Source organism: Diorhabda carinulata, chromosome 10 (genome assembly GCF_026250575.1).
Source record: "Diorhabda carinulata isolate Delta chromosome 10, icDioCari1.1, whole genome shotgun sequence".
Classification (NCBI taxonomy): domain Eukaryota; kingdom Metazoa; phylum Arthropoda; class Insecta; order Coleoptera; family Chrysomelidae; genus Diorhabda; species Diorhabda carinulata.
Window position 1 is genome coordinate 6,921,088 of NC_079469.1, and position 14,118 is coordinate 6,935,205.

At 29.5% G+C, this 14,118-nt stretch overlaps 2 protein-coding genes across 3 annotated transcripts; one reads left to right on the top strand and one right to left on the bottom strand.

The window, feature by feature from the left end:
* Positions 1–738: 738 nt before the first annotated feature.
* On the bottom strand, positions 739–3,372 carry LOC130898480 (POC1 centriolar protein homolog A-like). The gene has a single exon (XM_057807818.1). The coding sequence runs from the start codon at positions 3,094–3,096 to the stop codon at positions 2,179–2,181; it is 918 nt and encodes a 305-aa protein (XP_057663801.1). The 5' UTR covers positions 3,097–3,372; the 3' UTR covers positions 739–2,178.
* Positions 3,257–9,854, top strand: LOC130898479 (uncharacterized). 2 transcript variants are annotated; one of them, XM_057807816.1, is made up of 8 exons: positions 3,257–3,883; positions 4,069–4,238; positions 4,304–4,463; positions 5,446–6,063; positions 6,400–6,687; positions 6,778–6,886; positions 7,786–7,963; positions 8,121–9,854. In XM_057807816.1, exons 1-7 carry the CDS (start codon positions 3,829–3,831, stop codon positions 7,961–7,963), a joined length of 1,578 nt encoding a protein of 525 aa, XP_057663799.1. In that variant the 5' UTR covers positions 3,257–3,828; the 3' UTR covers positions 8,121–9,854. The 2 variants fall into 2 exon arrangements, with proteins under 2 accessions (XP_057663799.1, XP_057663800.1); XM_057807817.1 differs by having other exon boundaries at positions 3,499–3,883; positions 4,087–4,238.
* The last annotated feature ends 4,264 nt before the right edge of the window (positions 9,855–14,118 follow it).

A 14,118-nucleotide genomic window follows, 5' to 3' on the forward strand; every position in this document is an offset into this window, starting at 1 on the left:
AATTAAAATTGAAAGTCTCTGGGTGTTTACACTTTCAAAAATAGGGTTCGTTTTCGTTTCCTTTCAATTGAATGATTACCATAGACCTTTATACACATATGGCCTCATATTAGAAATTGGTGATCACACATTTTTGTTACCGTTTTCCAACTAAAAATGGTGTTTTCTCTGTTATCCGATCCTGGTCCTTGACCAGATGAGACGACAAGAGTACTAGCCAGCTACACTCTTGATTGATCCTTTGAATCACGCACGAAACACCACACGGAGCGGAGCGACAGGGAGGCGAGTCGATTGAACACGAGCGCACCGTCCACATTCTCTCGTTCCTTGGTAAAGAGTGTGGATGATAGACATATTTACTCAATATAGTAATTAAAAATTGGAGATTCATGGTATTTATTGTTAAAATTCAAATTGTGAATATCCCAGGGGAGGCAAATCTTCAAATGCGCCCCTGAAAACATTCTTTCACTATTCTGACGATCAGACAACATGGTATAGTACCTAAATTCTTTTTTCGTGCCGGTTATATGTATAAAATCCAAATGAACAAGATGCTAATTTTTAAAAATTTAACTAATCTGGATGTAGATGCCACAAATAAATTAGCAAACAGACCACAAAATATGAAGAGGATTACTGGTTTTCTCACATAATAACAGATCTTATTTGATTTTAACAGAATGGCTTATAGAGCTATATTAATTTTGATTGCTAATAAAAATAAAATTGGTTTATAAAATTTTATTTTCTTAAATAAAACACATATATTCTTGCTAGAACCAACTTTTACTTTAAATAACTAAAAAACTATAAAATGGGTTCCTAAATTACATAAAAACAGATTAAAAATATAGGTATACATGAAGGGTGTCCAGAAATTATTCCTCTAACCCAACAGATAACAGATGTTCATTGTTCAAATCAGTCTGTATCTCAGAATCAAAAGTTTGATAATCAATTAATTATTTGATTTCTGGATATTAAAAAACGAGTCATGGAGAGATCCATGTTAGAAGTGACATTAAGAGAAAAAATCCGAAATGAAGAACTACTTAAAAGAACAAAAGTTAATGATGCAATTGAAATAACCACACATTTAAAATTGAACTGGCTGGACATGTTGTAAGATTATCAAATAATATGGGGACATAGCGAATACTAGAATGGCGTCCCAGGGATGAATTATACAGAAACAAGCGATGACTCCTGAATCGATGGACGGCCGATTTGAAATGTATATCTTCCAACTGGGTCAAATATGTGCAAGACCAAACAAAACGGTCTAGGTTAAGAGAGACAGTGGACCAGACAGGCTGCTAAATAATGATTAATATAAAAAATTGAAGTGGATTTTCCTGAAAAACAGTACTCGAATTTTTAGAGAAGTACCAAAAAATTTAGAAAACTTCGAAAATAATACAAAAAAATATATATCTTTTCGTTTTCTTATAGCCAATGGTCGTTAGCTTTTTCTCCTTCCCAGCCAGGATAGCAAACACAACCCCACACAACCTTCACAAACCCTCCTATATGAGGGCCAACTCAAACAAAATTTCCCTTATCATATCTAAAAATTGTTCAACAAATCTTTCTTTCACAAACATCTATCACTGCAAGATTATAAAATGTACAAAATGTGTAGGTAACAGGTTTTCCAAAAATCTAGTCATTTTCAAAAATATCTAACTGTTATAGAAGAAACTTTTAGATAAAGGTAAATTACATTAGACAAACATAAAAACACATTTGTTATTTGTGTTCAACAGTAAACTTTCTGGAGACCCTGTAGAAATAGAATAAACTTATGGATGTTAAAAGCGACCAATACAATACTTATTTATAGAGCAAATTCTATTAGAAATAAATAAAAATTTACCTCTACACCCTTCATAGAGAAATAAACATTGTACGAGCTTAAAAAAACATAGGCAAATGTGATTTTGAGAAATCATTTAAAATTTTTAATTCATCACTATACCCATACTGAAGAGTATATAAGGCTTTATTCAATATACAAATTTGAGAAATAGTGACGAAAGCATTACAACAAAAAAGATTATAGTCTACATCACTTTGATAAGCATCTGATGTGTTAAAAAATATATTGTGATTATATCATGATAATTACTAAAAAATATTCAGTGGTCAATAATATTAATAAAGAGATAATTATTATAAATTAATCTTCCAAACCATAATAAGTTGATCTGTTCCTCCAGTTGCAAACAATGTTCCATTTGTATTAAATTTGCAAGTATTAACATTACCTGTGTGTCCAGTGAGAGTATACAAGGGCCTTCCTTCCATGACATCTACAATTGTAACTTTACCATCTTCTCCACAAGTAAGTAAGAAATTTACTGTGGGATGCCACGATACACATTTTGTAGCTCCTTTGTGTAAAGTATAATGTTGCTGCAATTTATTATTTCTTACATCGTACACTCTAACCGAACCAGAATCCATTGCAGCTGCAATTGTATTATTATTAGCATGGATTGCGAGCCGAGTAGGATTACTACTAGCAGAAGCAAACTTTTGTTCACATTTTCCAGTATGACAGTCCCATATTCTGAGTGTATGATCGTCTGCACTTGAAGCTATGAAGTTTCCATTTGGGGAATATTTTACACTATTCACCCAATTAGTATGGCCGACTAAACTTGATAAAAATAATCTCTGTGATACATCCCAAATTTTAACACTTTTATCGTTAGATCCTGTAAGAAGTTTTGTATCATCGGAGGAAAAATTTAAACAATTCACACTGGAAGTATGTGCTTTGAATACTGTTGTTTCTCCTTTAACTGCAGGAACCCAAAAACGAACTGTTTGATCTTTCGAACAAGTGGCTACTAATTTGCCATCAGAGGAAAATTCTACACCTGTTATTATATCGACATGACCACAGAAATTATAACTTCGTACGTTATTTCCTGTATTCCATATCATTAACGTATGATCTTCACTACTACTAGCAAACTGATTGGTATGCGGGTTAAATGATATATCAGTGATCGCCTTTGTGTGTCCTTTCAAGTTCATTACCAAAACAGGATCTTGAGAAAATGTCTCACTTATTTCCGACATTATTAAGCACTTTCAGAATGAACTATTCAAAATAAATACTTTTGTCGTTATTCCCTTTCAAATTTATTCTTATTTAATCAGTGACACCAACTGTATTATGGAAAATCGAAAAGTGTATCCCACAGAATTAATGTTCTGTAATTGATGTGTTATTTTATGAAATACTATTATTTATATTTTTTGTGTACCCACATGTTTTAGTCGTCACTAAAATTTCATTGATTTACAAGACAGAAAATAGTAATGTATTGCTTCCAAGAAATTCACAGTAAATTGATTAATAAAAAATGAGATTATAGCTTAATCAGAAGTATATCGGTTCATAACCTAAAAAGGATAATCATACTATTTTTGAACAAATTGAATGATAGATCATCTATCAGCTGATTACTGATAACCTTTGTCAATTTTGTGTTTCGCTTATGGGAAATTTCAAATTTAGTACTCAACCTTTTATTTTGATTATTTTAGCTTCGCGTATCAATTTATAAATTTATGGATTTTTTTACTTTGTTCAGTTTTCGAACGACAGTGAATGGGATTCGAATTACTTTTCCAACATTCAGATGAGTATTGAGTTAATCAGATCGTAGGTTTCGAAGAACCCTTCTGTCATATGATCTGCTAAACTTTCTTAAAAATCTAGTTCTGTGATTGACAGTAGTACTATGTATGATAATAAAAACAAAATAATATATTGAATTTCTTTTTTTTGTAATTGGTAAACTAATAATGATTAGGAAACCTGTGATAGTCATACTACTTAATATATTGTGTTGCGATTTTGGTAAGTGATTTTATGATATTATCAATACTATTTTTGACTTTAATAATACTCATTTACATATTTAGTATGTGCTTCCCCTTTTAGAACTTGAATATAAAAATTCCCTTGAACAGTATATGAAATTTTCTTGTAGTATTTCAAATAAGTAATGTGTGTTTACTATCCTACTTTTCTTTTACATCTAGGGTCTACTAATTTTTTAGTGTATTCAAGCTATGATGTTGAAATCAAAACTGATAGTCCAATTGTACAAGGAGCTACCTTACATGTCAGTGCTACTGTACTTGACTTTGTACCAGATGGTAAGCTCTTGCAATTTGAATGGTACGATAATGCTATACCTCAGCATAAACAGGTTTGTTTTATGAATTTAATTATCTGGTTCTATTGAGATTAATAGAGTTTATTTTCAATTTAAAGACGAATGAAATAACTTCACCAAAAGATATCTGGAATGTTACATACCCTGCTGATAAATACCCAGGCGGTGCTTACATTGTTCAAGTAGTTGTAAGCAGATGTTGGTTTCTTGATGTTTGCTACCAAATTGGTTCTGCTAGGACTCAATTTATCATTACAGGTAAATATGTACTATACTTTATATTTAATTTTCTTCAACTTTTTACTTCTTATACCTTTTTATATGTTTTTCATGATAATTTATTATTTTATAAATTAATACATTAACAATTCTTTTACAAGGCTGACAATATTTTACCAAATAACTTTTATCTCCAAATTATAGTAAACTGAAAATATGAAAAGTATAATATCTTGAAGGATTTTTTACTCAATATTGCTACCATAAATATTGTAGTTTAACAGACCATTTTCCAATTTGTAATATAAATTACTATTTCTGGAGCTGTAAAATTAATTTGGCTCAATGTTTCATCATAATCATCTTATAGCTCCTAGTGGAGCAAAGGGCATCTTTCAGTGCTTCAGCAGCTGTGATAAAAAAATGAGGTAGTAGTCCTCATGAGTCATTTAGTGGGTTATATACGATTTTGTGATGATGGCTCTTCAATTCCTTCTGTTTTTGACTATTTCTGTAGTTTATATTCCTTTTTAAGTTTATCTGTTGCAAATCTTTCTTGCTAATTCTTCTCCATGTTCATACAGGTCTGCCTCTTTTTCTTTTGCCTGTTTTATTGTAATTAAATGCTTTTCTGGCTATGTTTGGTGCTAGTTTTTATAGTGTATGACATGTATCCATGTCCATTTTAGCTTCATAAGTGCATCTAGTACATCTATTTCTCTTCTTTAGTTATGTTCCTAAGGTGTTTTTTACTTATTTTGTTTGGCCAAAAAATTTTTTAGACACTCTTGATGAACGTTTGAATTTTCTGGAACATCTTCCTATTATATGTTTCAGCCCCATATAAGGAACAGATTTATACATTGGGCTGAAATAGTTTTAATATTGTTCTTGAGATACTTGTTGAAGACTTTATTTTTACAACGACTTGAAAGCTATTTCTCTTTCGATATTTTTTTGTCTGTATATTTAGTTTTAATAATAAAAATTTCATTGCTAATCTTTATTTTTTTATTAACAGTTGATCTAAATGGAGATCTTCTCATTGAACAACATAACCAAACAATAACAAATGGGTATGTCTCGACTAAAGCAGAAGTTGTCCATCAAGTAAAATTGAAACAAACTGATGAAGATTTTGTTCAAAATGCAGTGACATTGAGAACATATTGGTTTGTCGATTGCAATTATTATGGAATCACGAATGGATATGAGTTTGCTTTCAACTATACATTGCCCTATGAAAAGCATATGATTGAAGCTTTAGTAATGGCAGATTTTACTCCTCTACCAACTACTACTGTACCTACTACCACATCAACAACAACTGCTACCACATCAACAACAACTGCTATCACATCAACAACAGCTCCCACATCAACAACTACAACCATTGCTTCTACTTCTAATGGTACCACAACAACTGTGTCTACTAAACCTAAAACAACTACTGCTAGAAAAATCAAGAGATCTCCTATTAATACAAAATTTGTGTCTGAACCAATATCATTGGCCTGTGCAAATGGGAGTTTTCGACCTTATCACAATCAATTTCCAATGATTCATAATTATTCATTGGGATCATATTATGATTTGCAAAAGACCTACGGTTATTTTTATAAAATATTACAGTCTAAAGGTAAGAAAATATTGTAGCTAACTTATCTTTTGTCAAATAGATATGTTGATTTATTCTCTATTTCTCATGAATCCAATATCTAATATTGAATAAAATAGGCAGGTTATGTAGTAAGATAAAAACATAACAGATGATAAAAATATTTTCTGAGAGTGAAGATTAGTAGAAGGATTTTGTCACAACAGACTTTGTTAGGATTGGAAACCAGCCATGGGAAATGAAAGCACAATATTACGGACGATTGAGGACGATAGTGAATGAGATCAAGACCCGTCCAGATCTTATACTGGTTTTTTATATATAATTTTGTGAAATTTAATGATTTTTGTGTTTTAGATCCTCTATCGAAAGTTAATGTTACCGGAAACAACTGGCTCCAACCAGGAGACATGTTATCATTGAGAATTCGATGTGATGGTTCGAAAAACTTCTCATATTGTGTTAAGTATAGAAGAGGGGAATATAATATCACTGGTAATGAAACTTGTGATATATATGAGATGTTAGATAACTGCGATTTCACTATATCTAGATATTTGAGTTCTCCTAAAACTACTGTATTGATCATCATCGAAAATGACATCAATAAAGTGGTAACACCAGTAACTGTTAATATTTACAAAGGTTAGTTAATATACATAATATTTTATAGTTTGTTTGTTTTTATAAAAAATTGATTTATATGTTAAATAATATTATATATAATTATTTCAGTGAAAAAACAAGGTCAGTTGTCAGTCATTGTGGTTCCAGTGGCTTTTAGTTTAGTAGCTGTAGTCCTAATTGTATTTGGAGTTGCATACTACTTCCAAAATCGTTCTAGGTGAGTATATATGTAGCACTGATTTATTTTTAAGTTAATTTTGTCCGTTCTTTTTTGTTAAATGCTGTTATTTTTGTTTCTATGAACGTAATGCCCCTTTTCTCAAGTATAGAACCAATTACTTTGTACCACATCGCTTTAGGTGTTCCTATTTTTTTGTTTTTGCTTTCCATACTTTTTCACTGGTCTTAAATCTTCCATTCTTTCTAAATGGTCCCACCAATTTAACTGTCTTTGGTAATTTTTGAGTATCTTTGCCTTATTCTGAGGTATGTTGCATATTTTTGCAAATAATTCTATAGTGTTATCTCCCTTTTAATATTCCAGGTATTATTTTGTCGCAGCTTTTCAATTTTTTATCCATTTGATCGCTTCTATAACTTTTTTCGTTATCCTTTCTTCGCTTTCATAGTGGTCATTATTTTTTCTTTTTCTGTTAAAATTCTACTTGATGTCATACTTAAATGTCTTGATAGTATAGCAATATAAAATGAAAGCTTACCTTTTAAATTAAAGTCAATTTAATTCGATTTTAAAAAAAATATTCTTTATAATTTGACCGATAAAAACATTTAAAAAATTAACTTTTTAAAAATCACTGTTGATGAAACACATTTCAAAACACAGATTTCCATTACAATGATAGGTGCTAATATTGTATTGAAGTAATTTACTAATTTTAGTGTAGAAAAGTGAAAATCATTTCAATCATTTAAAGGGAGGTATAGATCATCAGAACATTTTTGATTAACTTGAAATTTTTCTTGAATTCTTTTTATACATCATCGAACAAAATAAGAGGGTGCTTCGTGAAATGTTTTTAAGGATCAACCTACTGTACACTTTTCTTTCTATTCTTATGGGTAGGAGATGTGTTTTTTAAAGGTATTTTTATTTAGATTTATAATAGAAGTGGCTGATTTCAATTTCGGTCAACAATACACCGATTTGGAATATAAAACATTTAGAGAGAGGCTCAAAGACTCAATATCCAATGCTTTTACACGAACCCCGACGCCTAGCTCTTCAGAAGTTCCAGTATGGCCTCCCGGTAGTAAATACGGTAGCATGACATGAGTGAGTATAAAAAACTTGAAAAAACTTCCTTATTATAAAAATTTTTTTGTTCATTTTCTTCGATTTCATATTATTCACCACTTTCATAGTAAAATAAGGTTTTAAACTGGAAAACTATTAAAAATTTTTAATCGATTTCTATTTATTTTTGTCGCAGTATATGGATTTTGGTGAAGATGTTATCAGAGATCATTATCTGGATGATGAAGGAAAAATACAATATTTTTAATATATTATTCTGACTTGGAAAAAAAGTTCTTCTGTATATTTTATCTATAAGAAGGATTTTAGTAGCTATTTTCTTATTTTATTGCATTACAAACTTTAAATAAGTTTATTTCATGTATTTTATGTAGAAAAGGTCTAAAGAAACTAAAAATATTGGTTAAAAGTTGTTTTTAGAGTAGCGGTTTCTAACATTTAGACCAGGTTCGATAATTTTTGAATAAAGAAAAAATAGTAATAATTGTAGGATGAAATCTATTTAAAAAGGAGGAGAATGCATAAAGATGAAAGGAAGATTAATTTACAGGCGATCTAAGGTCTAATTTGCTTTAAATGAAATTAACTAAAACTTAAGTTTTGGTCTTATATTTCTTTATTGATATAATTATTAAGCACAAGTATTCTGAAAGAATCCTAATTTGGAAAAACTGCTTTTAATAAGGATTTAAAAGTTATAAGGAAATCTTAGAATTTTGAGAAATAATTTGTTTTTACTAATGTTATTAAGTCTTCTAATGAGCTCTTTTGGAAAAATTTTGCAAACTTTCAGGTGACCTCTAGTTGGAACATAGATAAAATATTAAAGATGTAAAGAGTGAGTGGAGTATAAGTGAAAATGTACTATTGGACAAAAGAGAAAAAGCATTGGTTTATCACTCTCTATATCCCTCTACTCTACAATAAATGCAACACTTGTTATTATCCATCTTCTGCAATTCCTACCACTTGAAATTTCGACATCATTTCGATCCAATCAGAATAGAGTAAAAAGAAGTAGAGAGTGGTATACCAAGTTACTATACCTCGCTTTCTTTATCTACAATATTTTCTCTATGGGTTGGAAACCTCAACTCTATAAAAATCAAGATAAATACAATATTGTTATTTTATTCTGTGATAACTTTTTTCAACATTGTGTTAATGAAACTTTGTAACAATATAAACAAAATTCTTATTAGCCACAGCAGAATTATTGGCATTGACACTAACACACAATTACACTGATTAGTCGTTTGAACTAGATATGAATCCGCTACAAGGCTCGAAGGACCAGCTAGTGGAATTGTGTAATGGTGTATTTTCTATGAATGTCATTAATGTTTCAAACGTAATTATTGGCTTATATGTAATAAAATATTAACTCTTAATATAATCATCAGACTGATATTGAAATTAATTTATTCCAAAATAAAATTGTATAAACTTAATTTGTAAGAGATAGCTAGTAATTTTACCGTTTTTGTATAAAATAAGTTGTACATTAAAGCTTTGCCATAATTATGTCACAATATATTCATGAAATAATTATCTATAATTAATATGTGATAGTTTATAACATGTGTTTGGACAATTATATGATATAACGCATTTTTTGTTGATTTCTTGTCCAAACTATGGTCAAAGGTACTTAGTATTGAAAAAGTGTATCCGTTTGAGATGATCGATTTTCCAAGGAATCAGATGAAAATGCAAATTATATGAATAATATTACTGAGAGGTAGAGTTAGTGTATAAAACTTTAATTGGCTGTTCAAAATCGATTTCGCAGGGCGATTCAACTATTCAAATTGGCTTAGTCATAAATATATTGCATTATGTATACATATGTTGAACATATTTTTTTTATATATATAAGAGTAGTGGAAATAATAAATTATTAAACCAACTATCAACTTGTTTACTATTTGATTATCTATAGATCTAACATGAAATATAGGTACAAATAAACCCGAGAAGTGGAAGTCAAAAATGTATCTATAGCTAACAGAGTTTATTGAAAGCATGAAATCTCCCATCATCTAGCTATTGTATGATCGGATTTAGCAGATGGAACTTCGATCAAGTGTCTACATTAAACATGGTGTTGATATACATGTCCTGGAAAAATTTGGTACTGCCAGATAATGTATGAAGAGACAAAAAAGACCAATTGTAAAACTAAGCTAATAAAGTTAGCTTTTAATACTAGTTTCTAATTACTGTTGGGCAGAATACACAGGGATCACCTCAGAAGAAATTCATTTCCGACGCAAATCACTAACCAGTTTCTATTCAATCTGATCTCGACAACATAATTTTTTCACTTCAATAGCATAGTAATTCATTTTAGTAAAATTCATATCTTTACTGCATTTAATCATTTATTTTTGATCTTGGAACTAAAGATATTTTTATGTAAAAAGCAATCACAAGAGGGCAAACCCTATTAATCTCTAGTAGGTTATAACCTTAATTCCCTGGCAGGAGACTCTTCTTCAGGAAGTGGTATTCGGCATCAGTTGAGGTATTTAAATAACTGGTGGAGTGATCAATTGATATTAAATTGGACGCCATCAGCTTTTTAATGAACGACGTTAAAAATGAATAAGAAAGGTGGAAAAGCTGGAAGGCACTGCCACAAATGAATTTATTGTAAAAATATACAATATATAATCCTAGGTTACAACGTATTGTCTGAATTTTCCAGAATTAAATATTCTCATCAAATAATCATATTACAGTGTTGCAATATTGAAAGGTAAAAGATTTCCAGACATAATTTGAAAAAAGAATAGTAATATAATGTTGTTCTTATTTATTTAAACTATTTTTAAACGGTGGGGTGAATTTATACATGATTTTTCTTACTTATTCAATTTATTTATACACCAACCCAAAATTCACTAAATTATACACTAAGACTAAACACTTATTTAATTATTTACATATTAATTCATTTGAATAAAAGAATTAGAATTCTAGAATGTAAGCAAACAAAAATGTCTTCCTATTAATTCTATCAAAACCGCTATAACGGATTGTAATTGAGTTATAAAAAACAATATCAAAGGTTTCCACTTTATTTCTCGGAAATTCATACCCGGCGCGTCTACTAAATTTTCGATTCTATTGAATTAATCGAACAGAACCGGCTTTACGGTCCATATAGTGGACGAGTACATAAGAGTAGTGGTTTTCAAAAAAGTTTGGGGAATAAAACATTAATATCGCTAAAGAAGGATATACAACAGAATTGAATCAAAGAAAATGAATATCTAGAAAAACATACGCAGAAAATTATTTAGATGGTTTTGGAGACAATAGCAAGGTATAGGGATTAAACGGAATGTTAGCACAGTAACAAACTAAATTGTAGAAAATTAAAATGGAAAGAAAACTGAAGATTGTGATGTCATTCGTAGAAAAAGTAAAAAGGACATTTGATTGAAAGTTAGAGAGATTAGCAGTTAATAGGTCTTTCAATTTTAATTAAAGGAAAAGTTTGTTATCAGTTTATTTTACCTGCATGAATTTGTATTCTAAAAGTCAATAAAATTCACAAAAACCGGTTGATTAGAACAGTGCTGGTACAAGCAAACAACATAATAGTTTCACAATTTCAAATATTAATACAGTGTTGCAAGATCAAAAAGTAAAATCATATATTTCCAGACAAATTTGAAACAAATAGTGATTTAAGCGATTATCACAAGCAAAATTTAAAACGTGCCGAAGAAAGTATTCAATAAAATTAAAAGAATATTTAGAAAAACGTATACAGAAAATTATTTAGATTGCCATTAGATAGGTTGTGGAGAATTTTTCAGGCAATAACATAAAAGCATTTCAAGCTTTAGGTTATCTAATGAACTTAAAAGTTCTTTTTCTTCATTCTCATCTCAACTACTTTCTAGAAAATTTAGATGATGTGAATGATGCCATCATGACACAAAAAAGATGAAAAAAGACACTAGGGAAGATGAAGCATCTCAATCGTTTTAGAGACACCTTCCAGATACTTTCCACAATCCAAAATGTACCAAAAGAAGTCCCACTGCGAAAAAGAAACGTGTTAAGTGCTAACTATGAATGTATTTTCGATAAAAAAGGCCATTATAGAAATTTGTGGATTTTACCTTTATGGGAACGGATTTGGATTTATAGGTTAGATTTAATTTCATTAATTGAACGTTCATATGGTTGTACTTACTGTACTGTTATTTTCTCTAATTTATATACGTTAACAATTTTGTTGCCTTTATTTTCCAATATTTAACGTTATTAAAATGGGGAGTTTTGAGATTATAAACAAAAATCTTCAAGTCGCAAGTTTGAAATAATGCTAGTTCGGAATATTTCGATGGATCGATATTTGAAATATCGAAATGTCTCAGTATAACAGTTGGAAAAGGATTGTAATAATTAGAAATAGTTTCAGTGAAAGATCGTTTAGTGACATCCCACAAAGCGTTTGTGCTATATAAACCTGTTATTTTTATGTCATCAGTATCGTAAAAGTCCAAATTTTCAATTACGTCAATTGAAAAATCGATTTTTTCTATAGGTATTTGATACTTTGACGTGAAATCGAATTTTATTTTACTAAACAAAGCTTTTGGGAATAAAAAAGCTCCTAACCAGAAAACTTTCTTTTTATATTGCTTAAAATAATCTGTTCTCTCTTTTAATTTATGTAAATATTCACATAATGAATCGTTTTCGAAGCAAGTCAGTTTTTTCCACAACTTCGGAACATTAGTTCTTAAAATATCGTTAGCTATTTCTTCTACTTCATCCGATATACTTTCAATTCCACTCAAACCTTTTCTAACCGAAATCAAAGAATTGTATATAATCTTTATTAAATTATTATACGTTTTGATTTCTTGAATAATGAAATATTCGTCAAAAAAATTGTTTATTATCATTTCTGGTAGATGATCTAATATATCGTTAATTTTAGATATAATCTTGAATTCGTTTTCTTCTATATAATCTTTTTTATTGGCATTGAATAGTTCAGAAACTGATCTTACTGTTGCTATAATAAAGTTGGTATTGTGAATATTTTCTAAATTCTTATTGATTCCAAATATTTCGACGTTATCTATTTCCGGTAGAGATTTTACTAGTTTTAAATAATCTGAATAGTCGCATTTTTTTGGTAAACTATATCCAGCAACATTTCCGAAACAATAATTCCTATTTTTCATCATTTCTGGATTTAAATATCCACTTAACATATTAATGCAAAAATCAATATCACATTTGTTATTTAATTGAGTTCCATACTGATAATTTCCTATGATGAACAATATTTTTTCTACGTCTATAATTCGTTCACTTATAGCTGATTGTAATAATTTTATAGACGTTCTTAAATCAATTTCATTTATAATATATGTCGGATTCCAGAAGGGATTTTCGTAAGATTTTCTTTGTAAAATAGCGCTGTGGAAATTAACGAGTCCGTATAAATATTTTGTGAAAATTTCTTGTTTTCCTGGTACACCGTTCGAAAAAAAATCCGATATAAATTTTTTGTTCATAAATTTACGAACGGTTTGCTTAAAACTTCCTGGATCATCATATACGATTTTAATACAATTTTGTAACAGTTCTAAAGGTATTGATTGTGTTGGTTCAATTGTTAACCATAATCTGAAATTTTCTTTTGTATTTTCAAAATCCATACTGACTAATTCGTGTTCTAAATTTTGTAACCAGTTTTTGTCGAGATGGCAGTTTCGGAAAAGCAACCAATAACCGTTATCTTGTGCTTCTTTTAATAATGAAGAAGTTTTTTTAGAAGATTGGTCGCTTAAACAGAAAGATCGAAAATTATGGTTTACTTTTTTTTTGTTTATCAACACGTACAGGTCTTCTATAAATTCGTTTCCTTCTTGTATTATTAAAATTGGGGATAAACTATAAGATTCGTTGTAAATGTCGTCAATTGTCCATTGAAAATGTTCCATAAATTCCTTCCCGAGTTCGATTTTTATAAGATTTTTTATGTCTGCGTATAAATATTTAGGTTTGAATATTTTCACTAGGAGAAGTTTTTGAAAAATATTAAGTTTCGATTCCCAAGGTTCTGGTAGTAAACAATTGGAATATATATAATTTTTCCAGCTCGGAAAATTGTTTTTAAAATGGAAAGAAAAATT